Source organism: Labrus mixtus, chromosome 14, assembly GCF_963584025.1.
Source record: "Labrus mixtus chromosome 14, fLabMix1.1, whole genome shotgun sequence".
NCBI lineage: Eukaryota > Metazoa > Chordata > Actinopteri > Labriformes > Labridae > Labrus > Labrus mixtus.
The window spans coordinates 20372104-20397812 of NC_083625.1; the positions used below are offsets into that span (position 1 = coordinate 20372104).

The window sequence follows — 25709 nt, forward strand, 5'->3', positions numbered from 1 at the left end:
TACAAAGCTCTAAATGGCCAGGCACCATCTTATCTTAAGGAGCTACTAGTGCCGTACTGTCCCTTGAGAGCGTTGCGGTCCCGGAGTGCAGGCCTGCTGGTGGTACCTACAGTCTCCAAGTGTACTATGGGGGGTAAAGCCTTCAGTTATCGGGCTCCTCTCCTCTGGAACCGCCTTCCAGCCGGGGTCCGGGAGGCAGACACAGTCTGTATTTTTAAGATTAGACTTAAAACTTTCCTTTTTGATAAATCTTATAGTTAGGGCTGGTGCTGGTGTAGACCAGCTCTTAGTTATGCTGCTATAGGCTTAGACTACCAGGGGAACTGGCACCTTGAGCTCCTCTCTCTCTCTCTCTCTCTCTGCATATACAGTACATCATATTACTGCATGTATCTATCTATAAATCTCAGTCACTAACCACCTACTTTCCTGGGAGCTCTTGAGCTCTCCTAGGCTCCTCAAGATCATCGGTTGACGGCTTGCCAGAACAACCCCCACCACACCCCCTCCCCACCGGATCGTGGGTTGGCGGCCTGCCAGAACAACCCCCCACACCCCCTCCCCTCCCCACCGGATTGCTGATGGACGGTCTACCTCCCCCCACCCCCTTGCTCTCTATCCCTCTTCCTGCATCTTATCCCATCTCCCCCCCTATCCCTTTCCAAGCCCGGCGCAGTCTAGGCCTGTGAAGACTGTTTCGTCATGAGCCGGGGATCCGGCCGAAGATTTCTGCCTTTTAATAAGGCAGTTTTTTTCTTACCACTGTAACTTTTGCTGCTTTGCTAAAGTGCTCATGATGGATAGGCCGGATCTTTGTAACATAGCAATAAGTAAGGTCTTTTACCTGCTTTTTGTAACATAACAATGAGTAAGGTCTTTTTACCTGCTCTTTTGTAATGTTAACAGACAATGAGTAAGGTATTTTACCTGCTTCTTGTAAAGTGTCTCGAGATAACACTTGTTATGAGTTGACGCTATACAAATAAAAGTTGATTGATTGATTGATTGGAAATGTACACTGTCTGTTAAATAAGTCCTAAATTAAAGTTTTCTCCAGATATCATCTTGATCAACGTTTTTTGTAAGTATGGCCTTTGCAGAGCTGCCAACCTGACTGCAGACTCTATTTAAATATTTACACTTTAATAACATTGAATACTAAGAGCATACTACTTAAGCATGTTCCTAATAATATAAACCAATGACAGCCAGTAAAGTAAGACAATATTCTATTACATATATTTGTTCTAAATCAGTCAAAGGGACACACTTGTATTTTTACATATATTGATATCACCATGTTAATCTCTGAATTATATCAAATCCATAATGTTGCAAACATACCTGTGTTTTATTCCAAAACTCATACAAAAAACACACAACAATATCTTTCTTGCAAATATATTTCACAGAAGCATTTTAAGAGATTTGTTAAACAACTGTATCCTTAAACTTGTTTTATTCAACTGATTGAATGTCAACCTTTGGGAATGTAAACAAAAATAGCTTCTTTGTCACAATAACTACAAAGAATTTAAGCATTACAACCATTTAAAGCAATACATGTCACATTTTAAATCCACTGTACAGTCTTGTTTGATAAGCACTTAAATGTGCAGGTTATGTAGTAAAACACTGCAGCCTCTAGAGAGCGCCAGCATTACTTTAAACCTTCTGTAATCCAGAAAAAACATCAAACATTTGGAAAATGATAAAAGATATCACTATGTACTTTACATTTGACATGTTTTTACATCATGAAACCAACAGATAGATTCTCAGTTTACTACAAAAAGTCTCAGTGCTTACGTGACGGATCTTTGTCTCTGTCGCTCTCTCTTCTTCTATCACTTTCTCTGTCTGTTTCTCTTCTTCTATCACTTTCTCTGTCGCGGTCGGTTTCCCTTCTTCTCTCACCATCTCGGTCTGTTTCTCTCCTCCTATCACCGTCCCTCTCCCTTTCTGTCTCTCTTCTTCTGTTGTCATCTCTGTCCATCTCTCTTCTTCTATCACTGTCTCTCCCTGTCTCTCTTTTTCTCTCATACTCTCTGTCTGTCTCTCTCCTCCTCTCACCCTCTCTGTCTCTGCTCCTGTCTCTGCTCCTGTCTCTATTCCTCCTCCTGTCATCCTCTCTCTCTCGTTCTGTCTCTCTCCTCCTCTCCTCCTCCCCTCTCAGTCTCTCGTTGTCCCTCGTCGCTCTCTGTCCGTTCTCTTGTCCTCCTGGTGGCTCCCCCCTCTGGTTATATTTGCTATATCCAGGATCCTGCTTCTCCTCTTTGACTCGAACAGGAGGAGGAGGAGGAGGAAGAGGAGAAGGAGAAGAAGAAGAAGAGGAAGAGCGTTTCCCCATCTCTTTTTCTCTCTCCTTTTCTGCTTTCTTTTTCTCCTTCTTCTCTTTCTTCTTTTTCTTCTTCTCTTTCTTGTCTGAAGCAGAGGGGAACGAGAGGTGAAACAAACATTTTATTTCACAGGCATCCTTGTTTAGTTTAACAGTTATACCGCCCCATGGTGGCAAAACATAATAACTGCATATTTTAAAATAACATTATTAGCTGTATCTGACTTTCTGATCAACCTGAGTCTCTGTATAAGAGATTTTTTTTTAACTCTCTTTATATTTGCAAAACCATTCTAAATGATTTAATGAGACAGCAGGAAAATCAATCAGATAACCAACAATTATATTCCTGCAAATTTCAGTTATTGTTCTAATCTTTTGTGCTCAAACTACATCTAAGTAGTCAATATAAATATGAATAAGCTAAGCAACACAACCGATCATTTCTAGATACCGGTAGTGATTTTTAATGTCTGTAAACTCTGCAGTGAGGTCAGGGGTCACCGCTTCAGAACGCTACTGAAACAGCATCTGTCAAAAACATTTTGAGCAAATATTCACAGTGAATGACACAACTGACTTCAAATACAGTAGCAAAGGTATTAAACACAACTCATGAATCCAAAGGACAAGATCAGCAAAGACATAAGATGTACCGCTAAGGCAACCAAAAGTTCCTCACGGGAGCTTTAAAGGTATACTATGCAGCGTTCAGAGTCGATGTCCAGTAGATGACACACATGTCAATGACCGATCTCTATTCAGATACGCAGCCCAATGAAAACTCAGTTCTTAATTCTTTGAAGATTATATACAGAAAAAAAAGTATTTTCTTCAGTTTGGAAAGTCTGTTTGTCCTCCTCCATTACATTGCACTCTTGGTATAAAATTCCCCCATTATGCTTCTATTAACAGAGAGGGCCCTGTCTCCTCTTCCCCCACATGGTGGCAGGGCTAAAGGTTGGACAGGCGTGGGGTTCCCGTGAATGAAACATGTTTGAGCCTCTGAGTAAGTCATAAACCAACTGCAGGAAGTGCTGTCCCATCGGAACACAGAGCTGAAAACAACAAATCCAGAGGGAGTTTCAATTCACTCGCCGATATAGTTAGCTATTTCAGACAAACAAACCTTTGCCTGAAGCCACTGAGGAAGGGCTTTGCCTGAAATGTCTGTGCAGCAATAAAAGAACATTTAAGTAATTGGATTGCAGTCCTGGAGTATTTTTGACAAGATCTGTTGAGGATTCAACATCAACACACTTTACTGAGGGTGAGTGTGATCTCTGATGTACTATATTAATGTTTCTAATGTTGCATATTATACCTTTATGTTTGGTGTCTAAGATGATTAATGGTTTTAATATCAGCATACTAAGAAATTAAAGTCAGTCATTACAACCTTTACGTTTATGTCTTTAAACACTTTCACCTCACCAATACTGATCCAGTAGTTACTGCTTTCCACCTGTAGAGGGCAGTGTGACGGATCAATTAAACACAAGAGGATGTAATCGCACCTTTTTTGGGCTTCTTCACGGGGATGGCGTACTGCTCAACTTCCTCTTCCTCTGAGGAGGAGGAGGAGGGCGGTGGCGGCGGGAGGAGTTTAGGAGCACAGCCCTGCTCCCTCAGCTGTTTGGTGACATCATCAATGTCCTCCGAGTCTTTGGGAGGACGGTAGTCTTTAACGTGGTCCACACGGATGGTCCGACCTTTAATCTGCACGCAAACACAACACAGAGAGGATTTAGATCACAACATGATGAAACATTAGAGAGGGAGAACCAAGATGAACACTGCTATATTTCTAATGTTGTTTTGTGTGTTAGCGCAAATGTAACGACTGAATTTACCTGTATGGATTAATAAAGTATTTCTGATTCTGTTCCTGTTTCCTGACACTAATTGGCTCTTTATATGTAAAATACTGTACAAAAATCAAATGATATAAACATAACTTCTCCTATTTTTATGAATCTGCCAATCCACATGCTGCCCAAAACCAATATTCAATGTGTTGCAGTCTGCATGTTGTAGCTTCATATTGTGCAGGAATCTGCCTGCAATTAAACAACTAATAACGATTTTATGATAATTTTTTGTCTAAACTGCACACAAACAAAGAAGGTTTGGAGGAATATTTCTGAGCAAACATCAGTGAGGAGCAGTGACATAGGGATGGGAAATGTGCAGCAGGCTGACATTATCAGCTGTAATCAATCAGTCAGCATACGTGTAGGTTGAATCCACAACAAACCATTTGAAGTTTTTGTGTACAGGTTAAACAAACACTTGTTTAAGTACATCAGCTGTGTCACCTTGATGCCGTTGAAGTTGTCCACAGCCAGGATGGTGCTCCGCTGGTCCTCATAGCAGATGAAGCAGAAACCTTTGGACTTCCCGGTCTTCTTGTCTCGCACCAGGTTAATGTTCACGATCTCTCCATACCTGCAAAGAGAAAAAGAAAGTTCATCTCCATGTTCTCTGATCTGTGGCTGCTTCAGTGAGGGAGGACAGCAGAGTGTCAGAGGATTGTTAAAATGACACAGGTACGTACTGGGAGAAGACGCAGATGATGTCACCTTCACTCAGTTCGTATGGAAATCCTCCTGCAGGGATAAAACACCACCATTTAGTAGTTTGTTCCTCTGTTTGTCATTTGTCAATTCTCAGAGAAACTATACGATGCAAGCTGGTGATAAAAACAAGAAAACATTACTTCCTGATCCAAGCAGTTATGTTCCATCTTACCGATAAAAATCCAGGCGCTTTCTTTGTACTCGCTGTGCCAGGAAACAGACTCATTCACCCCGAGTTTGGCCTCTCGCTCATTCAGCTCGTTGATCAACTTCACCTTCGTAAGTGGACTGAAAACAAAAAGTCAGAGAGATGTTTCATCTTTTGCACCATTATGCACAAGATTTACCATTTTATTCTGAACTGGTGTTGAAAAAGGAACAGGAGCTTGTATATCTGTGAGGTTTTATTTTAGTATAAAGAAGATTCATCCTGGTCCTGAAGAATTAAATCCAAACCGTTAAGATCTGAATCAAAATGCATCCATGGATGTGTTTTTATGTATTATTGCAAACTGGTTAATTTAAGTCCCCCAATTGCTCTGGCAATAAGGTTGACAACATTTTCAATTCTTCAACCCTTTTGTGATACCACACAATTTAAAACTATACAGTCTCTAAATTTAATGAAATCTGGAGATCGTTCCTGACATTCTTTGGCAAACCCTCCACACATGTGCAGGAATAAATAGTGAATTTGCTTTGCCTTGACCCTTGACCCATTCTATTTACTGACCTGGTAATGCTGCTTCTGCCTTTTAAAAAAAATATATATTTTTTTTAATTTTTAATTTATTTATTTTTATTCCACCTTACCTATACATCAGAATATTATTATTAATACTTAATTGTGTATATTTATTTATTTATATATGTTTATTTTATTTATTTTTCACCAAGTGCCTCAACAACTATTCTTTCATTTTAACCGTCAACAGAATATGGCAAGGTAGTGAAAGAGTCTTTATACGTGAGTGACAGCAAGGGGTGGGGGATTGTATTGGGGTTGGATCTGTTTGTGTTAATGTGTGTAATTATCTAAAATTCAATAAAAATAACTTTGAAGAAAACTATACAGTCTCTGTTATATTAATGATCAACAGTATCAAATGTAGGGGATGAATAATTCTATCAAAAAATGTGTATGCAAACTCCTACACCCTGCCAAAACATAGGCAACCAATGAGTGTAAACAATAAAGTTCCCAATTGCAAATAAGAATTTTCAGGTTATTTGCAAACAACGTTCAAGGTGAAAAATTGGCAGTCTAAAGTGAAAATCTGAGGCAGTATAAAAATCCTTTAAGGATTTCCCTTTGAGCCGATTCTCTTGTTAGAGAAACATCACACCACACTACATTTCATTTGAAGCTAATTTGACATCTTGTTTTACAAAGTGGCAGAGACAACTAAACATGTACTGCAAGCTAATAATTAAACATTGAACTCAACAAATCAAAAACAACCTGAAGCACAATAACAACAAAGTCTATAATACATAGTTTGATTTGTGCAAAACTACAAAACAGCTGAAAGTTTTTATTTATTTATCACTTTATTTCCTTCTTTGACGAAGCGTACTTTCTACTTATCTTTACAGTTTGATGGTAAAGGGAGTTAACTATTATATATAGTAATATAGTTAAATAGTTAATAGTTATATAATTAACTATGTTTGATAGCAGTTAGCATTAGCTTGCACATAAGCTCACATACATGGACTGATAATAATAATATATATTATAATAATAATGGTAGCTTAAATTAAGTCTCAATAGTGGATAAACACTCGTGCCTTTTCCCCAAAATAATATACTACAGTTAAAATGAAGACTTACTTCATGGTGAACCAGGTTGAATGGGACAGAACAACGATGTTATGGTCGAACGAAACAGAAAAGAACTTCCGTAGTAACTTCCGCTTCTGTCGCCCCCTTCAGTTCGGATGACTCTACTACAAGCTACGTTTATGTGGCTAAATAGGTTAACACATAGTTCAGAAGCTTTGAAAATGGTATATAAGCAGCGGCCCGTTACATTTATTTTAAACGATTGCTTGTTTAGAATAAAAATATATTATTTGACTCAATTAATCCAGTAAAATAAATGGTGGTTTGTTCCGCCTGTGCAGCAGGTGGCGCTGTGGGCTCATCCTGTTTCTGCTGAGCCGGATAGTAAACAGAAAGTCTGTCAGAGAGAGCAGGCAGCACTCAGCAGCAGCAGCAGCAGTATTTGTAATATTTACTGTCTGTGATTTGTACTACAATCCGTGGCATTATAACTCATAGTTTAAGTAATCAATCCTCTTCACTGCATTAAATATGTTCAACTGAAAACCTACTTCATGTAAGTAAAACTGGATCGGCTACACAAGTTTCACATTCTCGGGATTTCTAAAGGAACCTCCTCTTAAATGTGTTCAATTTGACCTCTCTCTCAATTTGAAACCCAATTTGCATGTCGAAACCACAGGGTGGAAACATTATCCTGCAGGCTACAAGACTCCTCTTTGAACTTAAATAAGTCAGCAGATAAAAAACTCTAATGGTAACTGAGACTGGAAAATTGTGCAATTGAATAACTTAAAATATACAAATGTGACACAAAGGTGTTGTTGAAATAAACGTGTTACCAAGGGTTGAAACAATGTTTTGGCAAAGTTAAAATTGTTGGTTTATTTAATGGAATTTGGTCATAGATTTCCCTCCCCACAGTAAGACTTAACACTGCTTTTTTAATGCTTATTTTTAGCTAAATTATTTGAGACAAGTCACTCACACTAAAGATTAGTGTTATAGAAATGTAAATAATGTATTAATTAATGGGGCTTTATTGATTAGAATTCGTGTTTGCTTGAAACCTGACCGACTATACTTAATACCACCGATAGGGGGAGCTGCAACATGACACTTCACTGATAAAGTAAAGCAAAAATCAAAAAATGGGTTATTTTGGCATTTATTTGTTGACGTGTGTCTCTGTCTGTAACTGTCTTTCTGTCTCACAGCAGGATGATCTCTCAGGTCTTCATCTTGTCTTCAAAGGGCGACCACCTCATCTACAAAGACTGTATCCTCCATTTATTGTCATATACAAAACATGTATATGACAGACCTATGAACCCTTCTTTCTTAATCAATATACACAATATATATAATATTTCATAGGCATACACTAGGGCTATCTATTTTATGTTACATGTTTTATATTAATATGATATATCCTTCTATTATACCATTTGACATCTGGTGTTATTCAGATTATTGCTGTTTTGATAGATGATATACTAGAGATACCTTTTTAACAATAAATCCTAAAAATTCTCAACCAATCCTAACACTGTTCTTACTAAGAAATCATTCTTATTTAACAAATCTTAACTTTGGCATCAGTCCGTGGAGAAGCAGGAAGTGATGCTGTCAATATTTTCTACGAGAAGGTCACAGCGCTGACTGGAGACCAGCCTCCAGTTGTCATGGTAACACCGTTTATGTGTGTGTGTGTGTTAGAATGTTTGGAGGCCCTTTTTACGCAGCATTAAATGATTAATGCGTCACGTTGGATAAATGAATGAAGTTGATGAAAACTGAATGAATTGTAGAATTCATTCAGAGGTTGTACATCACCTGCAGTTATTCAAGCCTTCACAACATAACAATAAAACAATAATAAAAGAATAAAAGAAATGTTCAACCAAAGCCGAAGGAGCGTCATGTTATTACTTTACATTTTACACCATGGACCTTAAACAGTCTTGAATTGTTTTTGTTTTTCAGAATCACAAAGATCTTCACTTCATCCACGTCAGACAGGGCGGGCTGTACTGGGTCGCCACGACAACAGCCGACTCCTCCCCCTTCACTGTCATTGAGTTCCTCAACAGGTATTTATATATGTATACATATTCATCCACAGATAGATGGTAGTGTTTATTCACTACATACATGAGTTGAGAACATTAAAAAGGTAAAAGGGTAAGATAATTATGAAGGGAAAAGAAATAGGAAATGTATTAAATCGGGGATGTTTTGTGATAAAGATCAGGATCATATTTGAACCTACAAAGAAACTACAGATCCATGGATTAAAAGAGTAAAAAGGAAAACAGTTACTTTTTAGAAGTAGTTACAGAGAAAGCAGCAGAATAAGACAGAATAAGGGTCACCTTATATTTGGGTGATTACACTACTTGAGTAAATCTGTATATATATAAGTCAGTATATTTCCAGCACTGCTCATTTAAAGCTGTAATACAGTTAGATGGCTGATTTTATGTCACAATCTGCTGTTCACTTGAAGAAGTAAATCTAGAAATATGAAAATCCTTATCCTTATTCATTAAAAATATTGACCCTAAACACACACGGGAAGCTTGGGAGTGATGTTTATTGAATGATTAGTTGTAATGAGTTAACAGGGAGGATGAAGCCGTTTGTTTCTCTCTGTGTGACTCTGTGTTTTCAGACTAACAGCTCTGGTCAAAGATTACTGCGGCAGCCTGTCTGAGAAATCTGTGCAGATGAACTTTGCTCTCATCTATGAGCTGCTGGACGAGGTGGTGGTGAGTGTCTTTGTCTCTCTCCTATGAAAGTCGTAAGGTACACCACCTTAAAGGGATACTTCACCCGTTGAAACATGAATCTGTATTGACACTGGGTCATATATGTAGTAGAAATGTGAAATACATTTTGAAGTTGATGCCTTCTTGGCCGAGAAAGGGCAGAAAATGTCTTTTTGGCTCATGTGGGTGAAAGACACCAAGTCCCAGAATGCACAGCACCGCAGGCCACTCCCACTAAGGTCCTCGATTTCAGAATCAGAATCAGAAATACTTTATTATCCCAGAGGGAAATTCGATCGTTACAGTTTCTCCAAAATAAACAATATAGCAGTACAAATATAGTAATAAAAACATTTACAGACATATTTACTTCAACACATAAGACCATTTCCTCAACAGATTCCGAGATTTCTTCCAGAATTGATCTTGGAAATTCCTGGCAGAAAACAGACTCTATGTCTGTGTCCATAGACAAACAGTGAGAGCACCGACACTACCAGACCACCCCAGCTCGAGCCGGCCCCGGGCTCCTCGTCCTCACCGCCGCCAACAGGCAGGCCTTATGTCTCGGCTGCTGAGCTGGCAGCGGCCAGCGGCGGCAATATAGCCGCGAGACGGTTGCTGCCGACAGGCCGGTCTTGTCGCGGCGGCAGACGTTAAGTTTCGATTCTGGGAGTGAGTTCCCACCCACTGATCTGGGTCTGTAGCTTCAGTGGTCGAAAATATGAGGAACTAGCGTTGAAGTTTCACCCCGCTAACCGCAACAGCTTCCAGTGACGCAAAAATCGTCATTTTGCGTCACTGGAAGCTCCTTTTCAGACTCAGAAATACAAAGACTTCCCATCTCTGGGGAAAATGAGGGCGGGATGCACGACCATTCAAAAATACTACCAGATTTCTAATGATACAAAGCTTCATTCAAATGGGTGAAGTATCCCTTTAAATATTCAACCAAAAAAAACGCACCTGGATTACTGTGTTGGTAACTACTGCTACCATCAGAGCAGGACTGAAGCGGACATCTTTTGAGCAATAATAAAATACTTTTAGTGATGTAGGGTTGTCGCAGTACTAGAATTTTAGACTTTGCTTTAAACATTGCAGATTAATTCCCCTACACAGTCTACATTTTACAAAGACATTGCCAACATATTTGTGTAATTTAGACAGTGTCACCACCTCTGCTCTTTGTTTGTTTGTAAGAGAAATAAACATAACTTTAGGTTCTTCATGAGACGCCAAAAAGAACTTGAGAAAGTATTTACCAGCCTGTGAATCTGAACAGACCACAGCTGCTATCTTCCTCTCGCTGAAGCTTTTGGTAGGAAATATGACTGAAGATCTAATGTTTGGTACTTTTCGATACTACTGATCATTGAAATATCAGAGATTGTATCGTTTTAAAACATGTGCTAAAAGTTTTTGATTAATTGAAACATTTGAAAACCTTAGAGACGATGGTCATTAGAGCTGCAACATCTGAATTCTTAATTTATCTGTGTGTGTGTGTGTGTGTGTGTCTGTGTGTGGGTCAGGACTTTGGTTACATCCAGACCACATCTTCTGACGTCCTGAAGAACTTCATCCAGACTGAAGCGGTCTCCTCTCGACCGTTCAGCCTGTTCGACCTCAGCAACGTCGGCCTGGTACGTTATAACTAAAAAAAACATCAGCTTGACGTGATTCTGAATTTATCGTCTTCATCAAAAGTCTCTCTTTGTATTGTTCAGTCTTTTAAGTAGCCCTTTTGTTGGCCATGTCTTTTTGTTGTCCTTTAGTTTGGAGCAGAGACGCAGCAGAGTAAAGTAGCCCCGAGCTCTGCGGCCACCAGACCAATCCAGACCAGCAGAGAGCAGGTACCCAACGTCTCACCTGTAGACCGGAGGAAGCTGAACGTAAAGCCACAGACAAAACATAGAACCTAAACAATGAAAGATTAGTCAGCAGTCAGGAGAGTCCTGGAACATTTTTTTCCAGGAGGGGAAGTCCTTCAAGTCTCGGGGGAAGTACTTGAATTGGAAGTTTGAGATTTGCATCAATTTCCACGAGTATATTTTTGTCTTTAGAGACATGATCATGAACAAACTGGGGACAAGAGCAGGTTGATGATGTCCCTTTGTTGGCCTCCTTCACATGTCTGACATTTATTTATTTATTTATTCTTAAATACAATAAGATAAAAAAAAATACAATAAGCAATATAAAATCAAATAGTAAAACCCTCAAAGAAAAATTCTGCTGGTTTTAATCGTCGATCTGGATGAAGAGACGTCTGCCAGCCAGCTTTCAGTTGAATATCTGAACAAAAACAAATTCTCTCAACTTTGACGTTGTTTTTGATTCTCAGATTGAGAACCACGCCGGGTTTTCAATAAATCAATAAGTTAAACTAAAGAAAGTAAATTGATGATCTTTGATAACCCTGTCATGTAATTGAATTAAAACAGGTCGTACATCTGCTGCTTCAGAAATGTGAGGTTCTCCTACTTTTCTGTGACAGTTCATGAACAGAGGTTCAGGTTTTACACTCTTTGTTGCAGAGGTCTCCAACCTTTCTTCATCTGAGAGCTACTTTGAAAAAAAAAAAAAGAAAGTTGCCAAGAGCTACTTGCATCACATTGCCTGCATTTATTTACACAGCACACATCAGCTGCATTAAGATACTGTTTGTACACGTGTGAAATTGCAATAAACCAATGCTTATCAATAATCTTAAATTCACATCAAGGTCCAAGAAAAAGAACATGACTATTTTACACTTATTATTCTGCCACATAGTAAGCTATGTTGCTGAAAATTCACATCAATGTCCAAGAAAACATTACTACTTTACACTTGTTTTTATGGGCTAAATACATGAATAGTGGGAAGAGGTGCATTTACTGTAGTCAGATTTTGGGATCTTCTGGGATCTGACTGAGTCAAAGAACATAAACTCATGTGCTGGTTGTCGTAGAAACCCTAGAGCCTCAAATGTTACTAAAAGTTTAAGGAGATGCAGACATCATCAATAGGAAGTCAGAGTTGTTCAGTGCATGTGGCATCATGTTTGAGTTGGTTTTTTTTCCGGGGCTGGGTGTTCAGTTTAATGTTCCAGTAAATAGTCACGTCCCAGCTGGACTTCCTGAAACCAAAAAAGAACATTTTCCATTGATGGGCTTTTTTTTTTTCTTCTTTTGTGTCTTTCTGTTTTTCCAGGGAGGGAAGAGTGAGATATTTGTGGACGTGATAGAGAGGATGTCGGTCGTCATCGGCTCCAACGTGAGTAACAAAACGTGATATAAACAGCTGTTACTGGAACACTGACATTTAGAATTACATTGATTGCACAGAGAGGTTCAAGATTTGACTAAGTTTCAACTCTTAACTAGTTGAGTCTTTTAAATACAGTGTAAGTAAACACTGGTCTTATAATCAAACAGACATATAGCCATGTCTTTTTATTAGTACCATTATTTATGATGTTATATAATGTTTCAGGCTCTTCTCTCCAGGTGCTCAGAGAGAAACAGTAATAAAAAAACAGTATTTATTCATTGACCTGGTTTCTCTCTCTGCTGATGATGATGATGATGATGATGATGATGATGATGATGATGATGATGATGATGATGCTTTGTGCTGCAGGGAGTGGTGATGAAGGCCGACATCGAGGGAGAGATCAAAGTCAAGTGCTACATGCCGAGCTGCTCAGGTGAGATTGATCACATCAGGTGTACAGACTGCTGATATCAAAGTGTTTTCACACAAAACTCCAGAAAATTGAGCTGCATATGAGACCACAATCCGCCTAATTTTTCACCCTGACTTTTACTTAGAATTTTTTTCCTGCCTGGGCCTTGATGTGAAAATATGATTGAAATATATACACTAATAGTATATTAGTGTTCTATTAGTTAGGAAGTATTCAGGGAAATTCACAGCAAGGCAGATGGTGGGGGTGCTGATACAGTGAATACATCTAATGTCAGCATGACTCTGGACTCGTATGAGAAGGGCTTTAGCAGACCGTCTGTTCAGTCCTCAACACTGTTCCTGTTGACTCTGAGCTGACTCTGTTTGTGTCTGTAGTCACTCTCTCTTGTGCTACATTCAAAGTCGATCAGTTCATTTCACTTTCAAAGCGACGAGTGTGTTTTTATGATCTACTTGACATTTCACATTCCAATCATTGTGCTGCAGTTTGTTTGAGTTGAAAAGACAAAGGTTCAGAAGATGCTGAACTGGACTGTATGTTTTATAAACTTTATTATGTCGCCTCATTTTCATCATTGGTCAATTTTAGAAACTGCAGCGATGAGCAGATTTATTCACTTAAAGGAAAGTAAGGTTACCATTTTTAATATATATCAATTGTTTTGATCAATTATTCATTCAATCACATACTTATTTTATCTAAAGTGAAATAACTTTCTGCTTGTCTTTGTCAATAATGACAGTAAATGTCCATTTTTTGGTAATGAATTGTTGGTTGTCCAATAAAAGCCGTTAAGGTATCTCTTTTTACATTAACAGACCAAAAAGGTTAACTCATTGTAAATAATGAGCATTTTATCATACAGACAAAACAAAGTTCAACAACAGCATATGTGTCTTTAATTAGGACAAGAACTTGTCAATTTTATTTTCAGTTTCAGTCAAACAGCAACAAATGTCCGTTCTTTGTTTGCTTTGATGTCAGAATAAAATAGAAAATCATTTACCTATTTTTGCATCCAAAGGCAGAAGTTTGTTTTTGACTTCCATATTCAAATATGTTCAAAACACAAGGTAACACACGAGGTAGCACATTTATAAAAACCATCAAACACACTTAAGAAACACAACATATACACAATACCAGAATCAAAACAGACACAACAGAGCGACATTAAAGCAAGGAACCAGGTTCTTATAGTGAATAGGGGTGTTTCATAATAATATAAAGTGCTTTGTCTGGATCTTTAGTTTACTAATAAAAACCTGCTGCTAAAACTGTTTAAAAATCTGATTTAAAGGAGCACTATGGAGTTTTGGTAGAGAAATGTCAAAGTTGGAGAAGTGTACAGATTATGTGGTTTTTAACTCTCTACACAAACCGTCCTCAGAGGAAAATTTTGTCCCTGTAACACTGTTTGAAGATAAAGTGCTACATGAGAAGTTATGGAGGGGGGTCTGCAAAAGTGAAAGCGTAACTCTCCTGGTAGCTTTTTAGCTCCAAACAGTGTTCCAGGGATCCATTTTTCCTTTGAATAAAGTTTGAGTATTAAGTTCAGAAAATATAAAATTGTTTCACTTCTCCAACTTTCAAATGTCACCACCAAAACTCCATAGTGCTCCTTTAATCATACACAATCGATGAATACATCTGATATGGCAATAGTTTCCAACTCATCTTTTCAGGTACTGATTATAGGATTTTCTTTTGGTTCCAGTCAGATTCAGAGGACATTATAGAAAATAACATTTTGCTTTTTTGTTTTTATCTGGACAGTTTCACGTTCTATGTCAGGACTCGACATAAACAGAAATGTATCAACTAACCCACATTATCACCACAGTTAATTAAAAACAATCTGAAGCAGGACTTTATGAGGGAGGGCATTTAATTAAAACTCTCTGTTGATGTTAAAAGGTGTTTCTGTTTGAACAATACAATCTCAGGTTCATATCAAAAGAAGAAAAAAAAAATCTTCACTCATAGTTTTAACATAAAACAGACTGCACTGTCTAAATCCTAAACGTATTTGTGAAACATTGAAGACTTATTAGTGTAATTCAGACAGTGTGCAGGAGTCGGCCTGCCATTTTTTGTAAATAAAAATAAGAAATGACCCTCTGCTGGTTGACTTCAGATTCAGATTCAGATTCTTTATTGTCCCACAAGGGGAAATTTGCGTTGCAGTAGTCGCACACAGAAGACAAGAAACACAAGGACAACATCACCATAAAAAGTAAATGGAAAATAATTAAAAAAATCAGACAGCACAACAAAATATAAAACCAAATAAAACGTAGCAATAAAATCAGTCAAGCGCTCATAGCAAAATGGGAATGCCTACCAAGTTATTAAAGTGCAAAGTGAAGTTGTGCAAATGTGCAATTCAAGTGCAAAAAAAGAGCAACAATTGGCTCATTGTTTTTGTGACTTGTATTTTTGTTGCCATGGTATCAAAACAGGTATCCACGTCGTCATTTTAAATAGAATATCAAAGTTTAAAAATCCTACAATGATGTCCTGATTTTACAGAAATGCGGATCGGCCTGAATGAAGAGTTCAGCATTGGCAAGTCACAGCTCAGAGGTGAAACACACACACACACACACACACACACACACACACACACACACACACACACACACACACACACACACACAGTCTGGTCACAGATTTGAATGAAACTGCTACTGCCACCTCAAAATGTGAAACAAATAAATAAATGAATGTAAATAACTCAAACCCACCAGAGCACCTGTAGTCATATTAAAACCAAACCTTAACCTGTCACCTTCTCTTTCTTCAGTTTCCATCATAATATGAGGAGTGAAAACAACAATAAGTTTTGTTGTTCTCATGTTTTAAATCCACAGCGACGCACACAGCATGTTTTTAATCTGTCAGTTTTATTTCAAACAGGATGACTTAATTTCCTCCAACCTTTAATTTCCTGCAGTTTAGTTTTATAGAGACTGACAGCACCGTCCAAACACTAACACTCGTGTGTCTTTACTTCACTGTTTATCTGGTCTAAAACGTGTCTCACTCTACTCTGCAGGGGGGATGTGTCATGTTGTTTCAGGTGTTTGGGTCTCTGATTTTTTTTTTTTTCTCCGTGTGTTTTCCCGTCCTCAGGTTACGGATCTTCTGTTCGTGTCGACGAGTGCAGCTTCCACCAGGCGGTCCGACTGGATGAGTTCGACAGCAACCGGATCCTCCGCCTGTGTCCCAGTCAGGGAGAGGTGCTCTCAAATACTCACTGCGTTACTGCATTTCATTTCTTCTCTCCCTGTCTCTGTGATAACTCCGCAAACGTCCAACAAACAACAATCACTGAATGTCACTGAAATCCACACACTTAAATATCAACTCACTGGAGCGCTGGTGGCGCAGTGGTTAGTGCGCGCGCCCCATGTACGGAGGCTGTAGTCCTCCAAGCGGGTGGCCCGGGTTCAAATCCGACCTGTGGCTCCTTTCCTGCACGTCTTTCCCCACTCTCTCTCCCTGATTTCCGACCCTTTCCACTGTCCTATATCTACAGTAAAGGCATAAAAAGCCCCAAAATAAATCTTTAAAAAATAAATTACGACTCACTGTATGCATGGACTGATATGTTCATTGACATATTTAAAGACTTACTAACTCTTTCACAGACTATTTTCTGACTCTCCACTACTCCACTGAGACTAATTCATGGATTTACAGAATTATTTACATACTTAATATCTGATTATTGACTTTGTATAAATGATTAAAGGACTCATCAGAGGACTCAGGATTAGTTTACTGACGTCTTTATGACTCGTTTACTACCTTATTCAAGGTCTTCTTTTCTGACTTATTTGAGGACTTGTTTCCTGACTTCTATAAAGGAACACACCTAACGCTCATTACCAAGGTAAGTGGTGTTTAACTTTAGTAACCTAGCAACAATTAACGCATGTGAGAAGCACTCTGAAACTGAGGAAGTGAGACAGCGTTAAAAATAAACGGCGTAGGCGGTAATGGCCAGAGACAGAATTATTTACATCAAGATTTATTTACTGACTTTTTTTTTGGACAATTGAAAGACTTATGGACTTACTGATGAACTACTACATGGGGTTATCACGATACTATACATGTTTAACTTTCATATGATTTTAGTAAAAATCAAACAATTTAGTTGTGTTTTGACACCATGGCAACAAAAATAAAAGTATGCACCCAATACTTTGAATGACCAAGAAGGCAGGCAAACTCCTGTACTGTTTGAATTGTACTAATACGTTTATTGACAATGTTTTGTAACAGCTTCCTTCCTCTATTACACATTCATTATCAATTTTAAACTCAACAGGTGACTGGATGGATTTTTGCCAAATCATTATTCCTCTGTCTTCCTCTTCATCTTCTTCTTCTTTTTTTGTTGTTGCAGCAAACAGTGATGCAGTATCAGCTGAGTGATAATCTGCCCTCAGCTCCTCCTTTCAGACTCTTCCCGACAATCGAGAGAGACAGCGGAGGAAGGTACACTCACTCAGACACTCAAACTCTCTGCTCCTAAAGTCATGTTTGCATGCATTAAATCTTTGAACCCTTTGGCAATCATTGTCTATCGCCGTCTGACAGACGATACATGCGCCTCTGAATGGATGTTGATTACTCCATAATTCTGTTGATCAAGCGGTTAGCGTTGGACGAATCCCAGGCGAGACTTCCTTTGAGTGCGGCATTAACGTCGGCTATGTACACACCGTCATTTCTTGGTCAATAACATCCCGGAGAAGCGCCCCTTCATCTGTTGAGTTTCAGTTCAACAGAAGAATATAATGTCCTGTTTCCACTAAGTGTTCCAGTTTGATTTGGCACGGTACGCATTTATTGGCGTTCTCACTCTCAAAAGTTGGGAATGGTACCAAAAAAACTGATCTGTACTGTCCTACTTTTTTCCTTCCCTTCTTTTGGGGTGCCGATCCGACCCTAAAGGGTGGAGGTAGACGCACTGCAGCCTGTTGATTGGTCAAAAGAATAGTCACTTCCTGACTTACAATGTACAGCTCCACAATAAAACATGTAAACAATCTACTCTTTGCTCAAAAAATGAATTTCCTTTAAATCATTTAAATACATATTTGAACACTTCTGTACTTTTGCTTGTGTCAGATTTTGAATGCAGGACTTTTACTTGAATAGTGCATTTTATTGCAACACTGTTGATTTGCAACTTTAACTTAAATAGAATGCTCTGAGTTCTGAATGTATTTCTCCTTGACTGTATAAAAAGATGGACGCCACATCTCCATCTCCTCCTGTTGTAAAACATTTAAGCCAAAGTAGTCCTGCCACGACTGCTGACATTTTGTTCTGGTGAAATAATTTCGGAGCCACTCTAAGAGGTAAAGATCGGCAGGTGGAGCCGCCAAAATTGAAGTCCCGCCCCTTTCTTTAAAAAAAAAGCCTACACATGAAACTTACTGATAAAAGGTCAAAGATCCCTCAGGTGGGCCCACAGCAGATCAGATTGTCATGTTGGTTAGAAGCAGACAGGTTCAAAGACTCCTATGTTAGTGTTTGTAACATTTCCTCTCACTGTTCCTCCTCTAAGCTGATAACAAATTGACGCAGGAGTCTCATTTGTCAACAGAGCTGTCAATCATGGTGTTACATCCGCTGTTTTTAGCATCAAGTAACTAATTAAAACTAAACTTTTAAAAAAGTACTATGATGAAGAACAAACTGCAGTGACAGAAACCATGTTTTGATCAAAATGTGACATGTTTTTTTCAAAATCAAAGTTTGTCCCATGTCCCATCTGTAAAGATGGAGGAGGCGGGGCTTATGTCCTGATCTGCAGCCATTCAGCAGAGGGAGCTCCACATTTTTGGGATTTACTCCCAGGGGAATGTTGTTTTGTCCATCTTTGTAAATGATAAATGGACTTGAGCTTGTATGGATCTTTTCTAGTCTTCTGACTACTCAAAGCACTTTCACACCACAGGTCACACCGACACATTCACACACTGATGGATTACTAAGTAAAGTGACCATTAGAAGTAACTAATCCCATCCTTACACATTAATACGCCGCTGATGAAGCAGCGGAAGCATCGGACATGTGGCTGCAGGAGCTGGGGATCGAACCCCCAACCTTCTGGTTGAGAGACAACCGACTCTACCAACTGAACCATCAGCTGCAGTCTGTGGTGTTTCCTCATGCTGATTGTTTTTCATATATTTTGGTATTCTCACACCTAAAACTAGAAGTCTAAAAATGTGAACTAAAAACACCACAACCTGAAAATGTAGATTTGATATACATGTATACATTTTTCCTTTTTCTTTTGCAGGCTGCTGATGTATCTGAAGGTCCGCTGTGATCTGCCACCAAAGAGGTCAGTTTGTATGTACTTATTCTAAAACCAGATATATCAGGGAGCTATGTCATGTACTTGTTAAACAATTACCTAGTTAAGTCCAGTGGTACCAAATTCAGGAGATAAGCGCCTCTAAAAAGTCACCAGATTAATTTTTGATTTTTTGGACATTCTTTTAATCTTTACTTTGTTCATAAAAAGTTTGTGATTTAGCCTCTTAGAGAATCAGTTATTCAAATAAAAACCTTTCAAAGGAGGCAAAGGGTTAGGGTTACTTTAGGGTTGTACTTTAGTAGGCTTTGGTCTGACAGGTGATCACTCAGGTACACCGTGTACATAAACATACTGAGGATTAGTGCATGTTGATGTTGCTGACGATGTCATTGTTCCCACAGCGCTGCCATCAACGTGTGTGCGTCTGTCCCTGTCCCTAAGGGCTCTGTGAGGTGAGCTGCTTCATTCAAATCAGCCGCTGATCTCTGCCTCTCGTGTTTGTTATGAAAATGAGTCTGTATGTAAAAACTCACCTGGCTGCACACCTGAGTCCGTTCTGCTCCGCTTCTATCAGCTATTATTTGAATATGACTTTATGTTTAGGTAGCTGTTGTGTCTATAAGAACAAAAAGAGAAATGTTTCAGTCCAGACAGAAAGTTGTTTACAGGCAGAGAGGTCCTGTTTCTACGGACAAGAATCAAATGTTAAAAACTGTTCATTTTTAGAGGGCAGCTGGGTTTTTAAATATGAAACGACATTAACAAAGTAGGTCGCCTTATAGAGCAGAATGAGGCGCTCCTTATTTGTTATTTAAAACTTATGGAAATGTAAGGCGATGATTCGTGGACCATCAGTTTCCCTGACATGAGGTGGAGCTTTCAGTTTTCTGATGCAGCAATACTTTGAGACAAGTTAGAGAGGTAAGACATTTTAGAGAACGTCCACATTAAGCAGCTAAATTTAACTTAGTAAGAAATGTGTCTCTCTTTAATTTCACACTCCATCCAGACTAAAAACAATCACCTGGTTGTAGCTGTGAATTCCTCTTAAAACATGGATGATCTATCCCTTCAATGAGAGTGAAACCACCTACTGTTTATCCAAAGAGACTGGTCTGACCTTTCTGTCGGGCTGAGAGGAGTGGTGCAAACCAGAGTTGTCATGATACGAGAATTTAAAACTTAGGGATAATACTAAGTCAAACAATGTCAATAACAATTTCAATACTACAGCGTGGGTTCTCTCCGGGTGCCACGGCTTCCTCCCACAGTCCAAAGACGAGCTCGTTAGGTTAATTGGTGACTCTAGGTTGCATGTAGGTGTGAATGTGAGTGTGCCTGGTTGTCTGTCTCTATATGTCAGCCCAGATTGTACCCCGCCTCTCGCCCAATTACAGCTAGGATCGGCTCCATGCCCCCGCGACCCCAAACGGTGAAAGCAATGTTGATGACGGATGCAAAAATATAAATCCTAACACCTAGTGTCAATTTCAAACTCCTGCACACTGTCTAAATTACGCAAATATACACTAAATGTTACTACAATTACAATTCATTTATCAGACGCTTTTACCCGAAGCGACGTACATCAGAGTGTAAGTACAACACAAGCAAGGATCTAAAAAGGAAACAATGTCAGTAAGTGCAAACAAACAGCTTTACATCCAATTGGACACAGGCGCTGACAGGCAGTGCACAGAGGCAAAGCACAAAATCGACAGCTGTTCTTGAGACCATCCTACAATGCTAATAGCAAGCAAAGAGCTGGGTCTTTAGCTTTTTCTTAAAGGTGCAAAGGGACTCTGCAGATCGAATGGAGTTTGGAAGTTCGTTCCACCACCGGGGGGCGACAGAGGAGAAGAGCGTAGTGGGCGGGAGGGAGTGTAGACCTAGATGAGAGACCGTTTTTGTCACTGTTTTGTAAGCGAGCAGCAGACTTTTAAATTGAATGTGAGCAGTAACTGGGAGCCAGTGTACTAACGTGTACTTATGTGTTTGTGTAAATAAATAGAAGAAATACTGTGTTCATATTGCACCAAGTATTTCTACTTCTTATGTAACAATGGTCTTTGTGAAAAAACCTTTAGCTGTTTTCACACATGCACTTCTGAAAATGTCTAGAAATGTCAGGACAGACGGCCCCTGAAATCTTCCCGAGTTGCTCTCTCGGTGAGCAGTAAAAAGTATGAAACAGCTTTAACATGTACTCAGAGATAGAACCGCTCACTCAACCTTTGTGTGATGTAAACATCATATGATGTTGACTTCAGGAGGAACATTTTACTAGGAGGCCGGCAGGAAAAAGTCTGGAAAAAAAAAAAGAAGTTCCGTGTGCATCGACACATGGACGTCACGAGCTGCATGTGTGAAGGATGATGTTCAAAGTAAATTGGCCTGTCAGAGGTTTGCGTCTTTGTGCATCCACGGGCAGGCTGCATTGAAACCAAAAATAACAAACCCCTCCAGGGTCTTTGTTTTAATTCACACTGTGATTGCCTGCCAAACTTAAAAAAAAACAAACACATACAGTTTAAAACCACGATGCACAAAAACACATAAACACACCAATACGCCCTGACTGAAGCTCTGTGGTTGAATGTTGTTGTGACAGAGTGAAATCATGTGAAAGCTCTCAACTGGATTATCAATCAAATCACCTTTGTGTGTGTGTGTGTGTGTGTGTGTGTGCGTGTGCGTGTATTGTGGGTTCAGTTTGTCTCAAGAGCTCAGCAGCCCAGATCAGAGCGCCGAGCTGAAGCAGCAGAGTCGAGCTGTTGAGTGGAAGATCCCCCGCTTCACTGGAGGAACACAACTGTCTGCTCTGTTCAAGGTTATTATAAACACAAACTCACACAAACACACACAATCACACGTATTGATACTTTTGGTAAAGGACACAAAACCTGCTGTTATCAGCAAAAGGTTTGTTGCCAAGTTTATGCTAAAAGCCCAGGCGTATTAAAAAAATAAATAATAATAATCGGGGGGGGGGGGGGGGGGGGGGTTATCCACACTGATAACCCTTTTTAGAAAAGGAGCAAAATGTGTCTCCTTGTTTACAACTGAATCACGTATCATATTACCAAGTTCTTGCAAATATACATAGCCCTATAACATGCTAATGTAAGACGGCAAAAATGTTTAACATTATGACATCATCTCATGAACTTACCCGTCAGTCTAAATACAGCCCATTGACTGTATATTAAGATGGACAGAGCAACAGCTGCCTGGGAGTGAAGCCAAGATATTTAGAGCTCCCCCTGCTGACGGGCTGCAGTATAGGTCATAAACCCCGCCTCCGCCATGTAAACAGAAGGGATGTTGGTCAACCCTTTTAATTTAAAACGCACGTAAAAATCATTTTTGTCATCTTTTAAAAAAATCTGCAGTATTTATTGCCTAGGAATGATGTGTAAAGTTTTTTTTTAACAAAAATAAGACATTACAATTTGACCTGCTACATTGGTAGTTTGTTACAGTTACAAGCCCTATAGACCTTTTTCTATATATTTTTATATATTAAGTTAGATGTTTATTTGGATTTCTCAGGTTAAAGTAGCTCACATCAAGTTTAATGAAATAGTTTTGACTAGATGTTAGACAAATAGACTTGGTAAGATTTGAGTTTTGGCAGTGTATGTTTTAATTTGTGAAAATAAACAACTGCTTATTTTCACCAATCATAGATAGAAAGATTTACTTTATTGATCCCAAACTGGGAAATTGTGGTCATCATGTCTTTAAAGTAAATTGAGCAGGGAATGATCAGGGAATCAGTGCACCTTTAAAATCAAATGTTTTCTAATGCTTGTTCACTGGATTTCATCTATTTAGAGACGGGGAAAAATAACTAAACAAATACACGACATTGTTTCACACAGAGCAGGTGGAGCATTTTTACCTGATGACAAATACATTCTTTTTAATCATGAAAAAGCCTGGTGCTGCTAAATAAACAAAAGATGGTGATTATTACTGTTTGATGATCCTCTGCTCCAGCTGGAGGTCCCTGGTCTCAGCTCGGCCTCCATGTTGGAGGTCGGTCCAGTCGGTCTGAGCTTCGAGCTGCCTAAACTCACTGTCACAGGGCTTCAGATCCGCTTCCTCCGCCTGTCACCCGTCCAGCCCGGCCCGTCGCAGCGCTGGGTCCGCTATGTCACACACTCTGACTCCTACATCATCAGAGTTTAACCCCCAAAAACCTCTGCTTCAAAGTACCCGTCAGTTTTATGATGGAGCTGCAGGAAAATCTGGTTTATAGACTTTGGGGCCACAGTTCATGTTTTATCTGTACATTTTTTTGGCTCCAATGAGAAAATGTTATTCTGTTTTTGTGTTTTAATTTATCTCAGCTCAACAGATACAGTTTGTGTGTAAATAAAATATGAAGCCATGTGTCATCTTTACATGATCATGTGTTCGTGTTTTTGTTTGTTCTCATGTAAGTTTGTGAAAAAGTTTGATACATTTTTAATACCAAGTGTTTTAAAACGATACAATCTCTGTTACTTTAAATATCTATAGTTTTAAATAAACATGAAGACATCACACAAGACCGGTGTGTATGCCAGGAATGAATTCATACAATTGCTGATACACTCCTGCACATAAGTACTGGACACATTTTAGTACAGAACATATTCTAACATGCTTGGAGGACTACGGCCTCCGTACATTGGGTGTGCGCACTAACCAGTAGTCTACACATGATCCACAAATACATTTAATTTATCCAACAACTTGTTGAAATTCTCTTTAAGATTTAGTGGTTTTGCAAAGTAGCTTTTAACCTACAAATAAAATAAGATAAATAAATAATAATAAATAAGATAAACACTTTATTGATCCCACAGCGGGGACATTTTAAGTGTTAACAGCAGCAAAGCAAATGCAAGCAGAAAAACTGCACTGATAATTCAAAAGTTAAAGAAAAAAACAGTTTGAGTTGCGCACAGTGCACAGCAAGGTTGGTGTTTTAAGTCAATTTAAAGTTCGGACCCATTAAAGGAATATTTTAGAAACCTAAGGAGGACGAGGATGGTGAAGATGAGTCTTTTTTTTCCTGATGCAGGTCTCGCAGTGCGTGCTGCAGCTTCATACCTGACAGACATGAAGCTGGTTTAAATCTCATCTCGGGCTTTTGCTGTTAACAAGAAATTACTCGGAAAAAAGACTCAGCAAATAACAACTGACAGACACATAGAAAAACAAGCATGAAGTGAAGACAATATGATTAGTTATAACTTACAATGTAATGTGTAGGAAGAGTAAGAGATCATCACATTAAAAGATGATGATATGAATAAAGTTTTATTTAAGGTCTGTTTACCATTTTCAGTGTATCCATGGGCTGTTCTAGGCAGGGGCCAACAGGGGCCCCTGTAACACTGAGCGTGGTCCCCCCTGTGGCCACCCCTGCAAAAGGAAGAGCCCCCCCCCCCCCCCCCCCCCCAATAACACAGACACAGTATTTGACTCAACAACTGGACTCACAATCTAGTATTAAATACTGTTACTGAAACAAATATAATACATGGTATTTAATGTTGTGCACTATTATTGGCATATATATATATATAATTGTTTTTTGGTTTTTTTAAAGCGATCATCTTTGTCTATTTTTCACCATGGTTTAATGTTCCCCTCTGACAAAACAACTGGCCCCCTCAGTAAAAGTGGTCTAGAACCACCACTGAGTGTATCACTCTTCATCAAGTATTAATTTTCCAGCCTTGGCACTGCAAATGTCCCCAACTGTGGTAACTTTAATTTATTTTTTACCAATTATATGTTTGATACATTTATTGATGCAATGTCAAGTATAGGATATTCGGCAGAATCAAACCAAGAAACCTAACAATCAGAACCACAATCTGTTTTCATTGCCAAGTACATGACACATACACATACAAGGAATTTGTCTTGGTGACTTTTGATGCAATACAACTGTTTCTTTAGCATGTGTGCAAAATGTGGGTAAAATACCAAAAGACAAAGACAAATGGTATAAATGACACAACTTATCAAGCTGTAGACCTAAATCAGACAATACTGAGAAAGTCAAGAAATAAGATTTAATTTTGACCAATAACTGAAAGTGCAATCTTTCAGGACATGCTTGGTTACAGGTGTATAACAGGTGTATAACAGGTGTGTGTGATCTGATGCAGTAATTCAGTGTGTCT

The 25709-nt window shown here is 38.9% G+C and overlaps 2 protein-coding genes across 3 annotated transcripts; one reads left to right on the top strand and one right to left on the bottom strand.

The window, feature by feature from the left end:
• Nucleotides 1-1442: 1442 nt before the first annotated feature.
• Nucleotides 1443-6829, bottom strand: LOC132988347 (RNA-binding motif protein, X-linked 2-like). Its single transcript, XM_061055690.1, has 6 exons — nt 6752-6829; nt 5090-5205; nt 4896-4947; nt 4657-4786; nt 3856-4057; nt 1443-2424 (listed from the first exon to the last, which is right to left on the bottom strand). Exons 1-6 carry the CDS (start codon nt 6754-6756, stop codon nt 1799-1801), a joined length of 1131 nt encoding a protein of 376 aa, XP_060911673.1. The 5' UTR covers nt 6757-6829; the 3' UTR covers nt 1443-1798.
• Nucleotides 6830-7088: 259 nt separating this feature from the next.
• Nucleotides 7089-23930, top strand: ap4m1 (adaptor related protein complex 4 subunit mu 1). Of its 2 annotated transcripts, none has more exons than XM_061055693.1 (16): nt 7089-7259; nt 7921-7982; nt 8306-8391; nt 8690-8796; nt 9378-9474; nt 11010-11120; nt 11253-11330; nt 12673-12735; nt 13102-13168; nt 15704-15757; nt 16307-16413; nt 17589-17680; nt 19501-19545; nt 19923-19973; nt 22234-22351; nt 23524-23930. In XM_061055693.1, exons 2-16 carry the CDS (start codon nt 7925-7927, stop codon nt 23713-23715), a joined length of 1326 nt encoding a protein of 441 aa, XP_060911676.1. In that variant the 5' UTR covers nt 7089-7259; nt 7921-7924; the 3' UTR covers nt 23716-23930. The 2 variants fall into 2 exon arrangements, with proteins under 2 accessions (XP_060911676.1, XP_060911675.1); XM_061055692.1 differs by having other exon boundaries at nt 7924-7982.
• Nucleotides 23931-25709: the final 1779 nt, after the last annotated feature.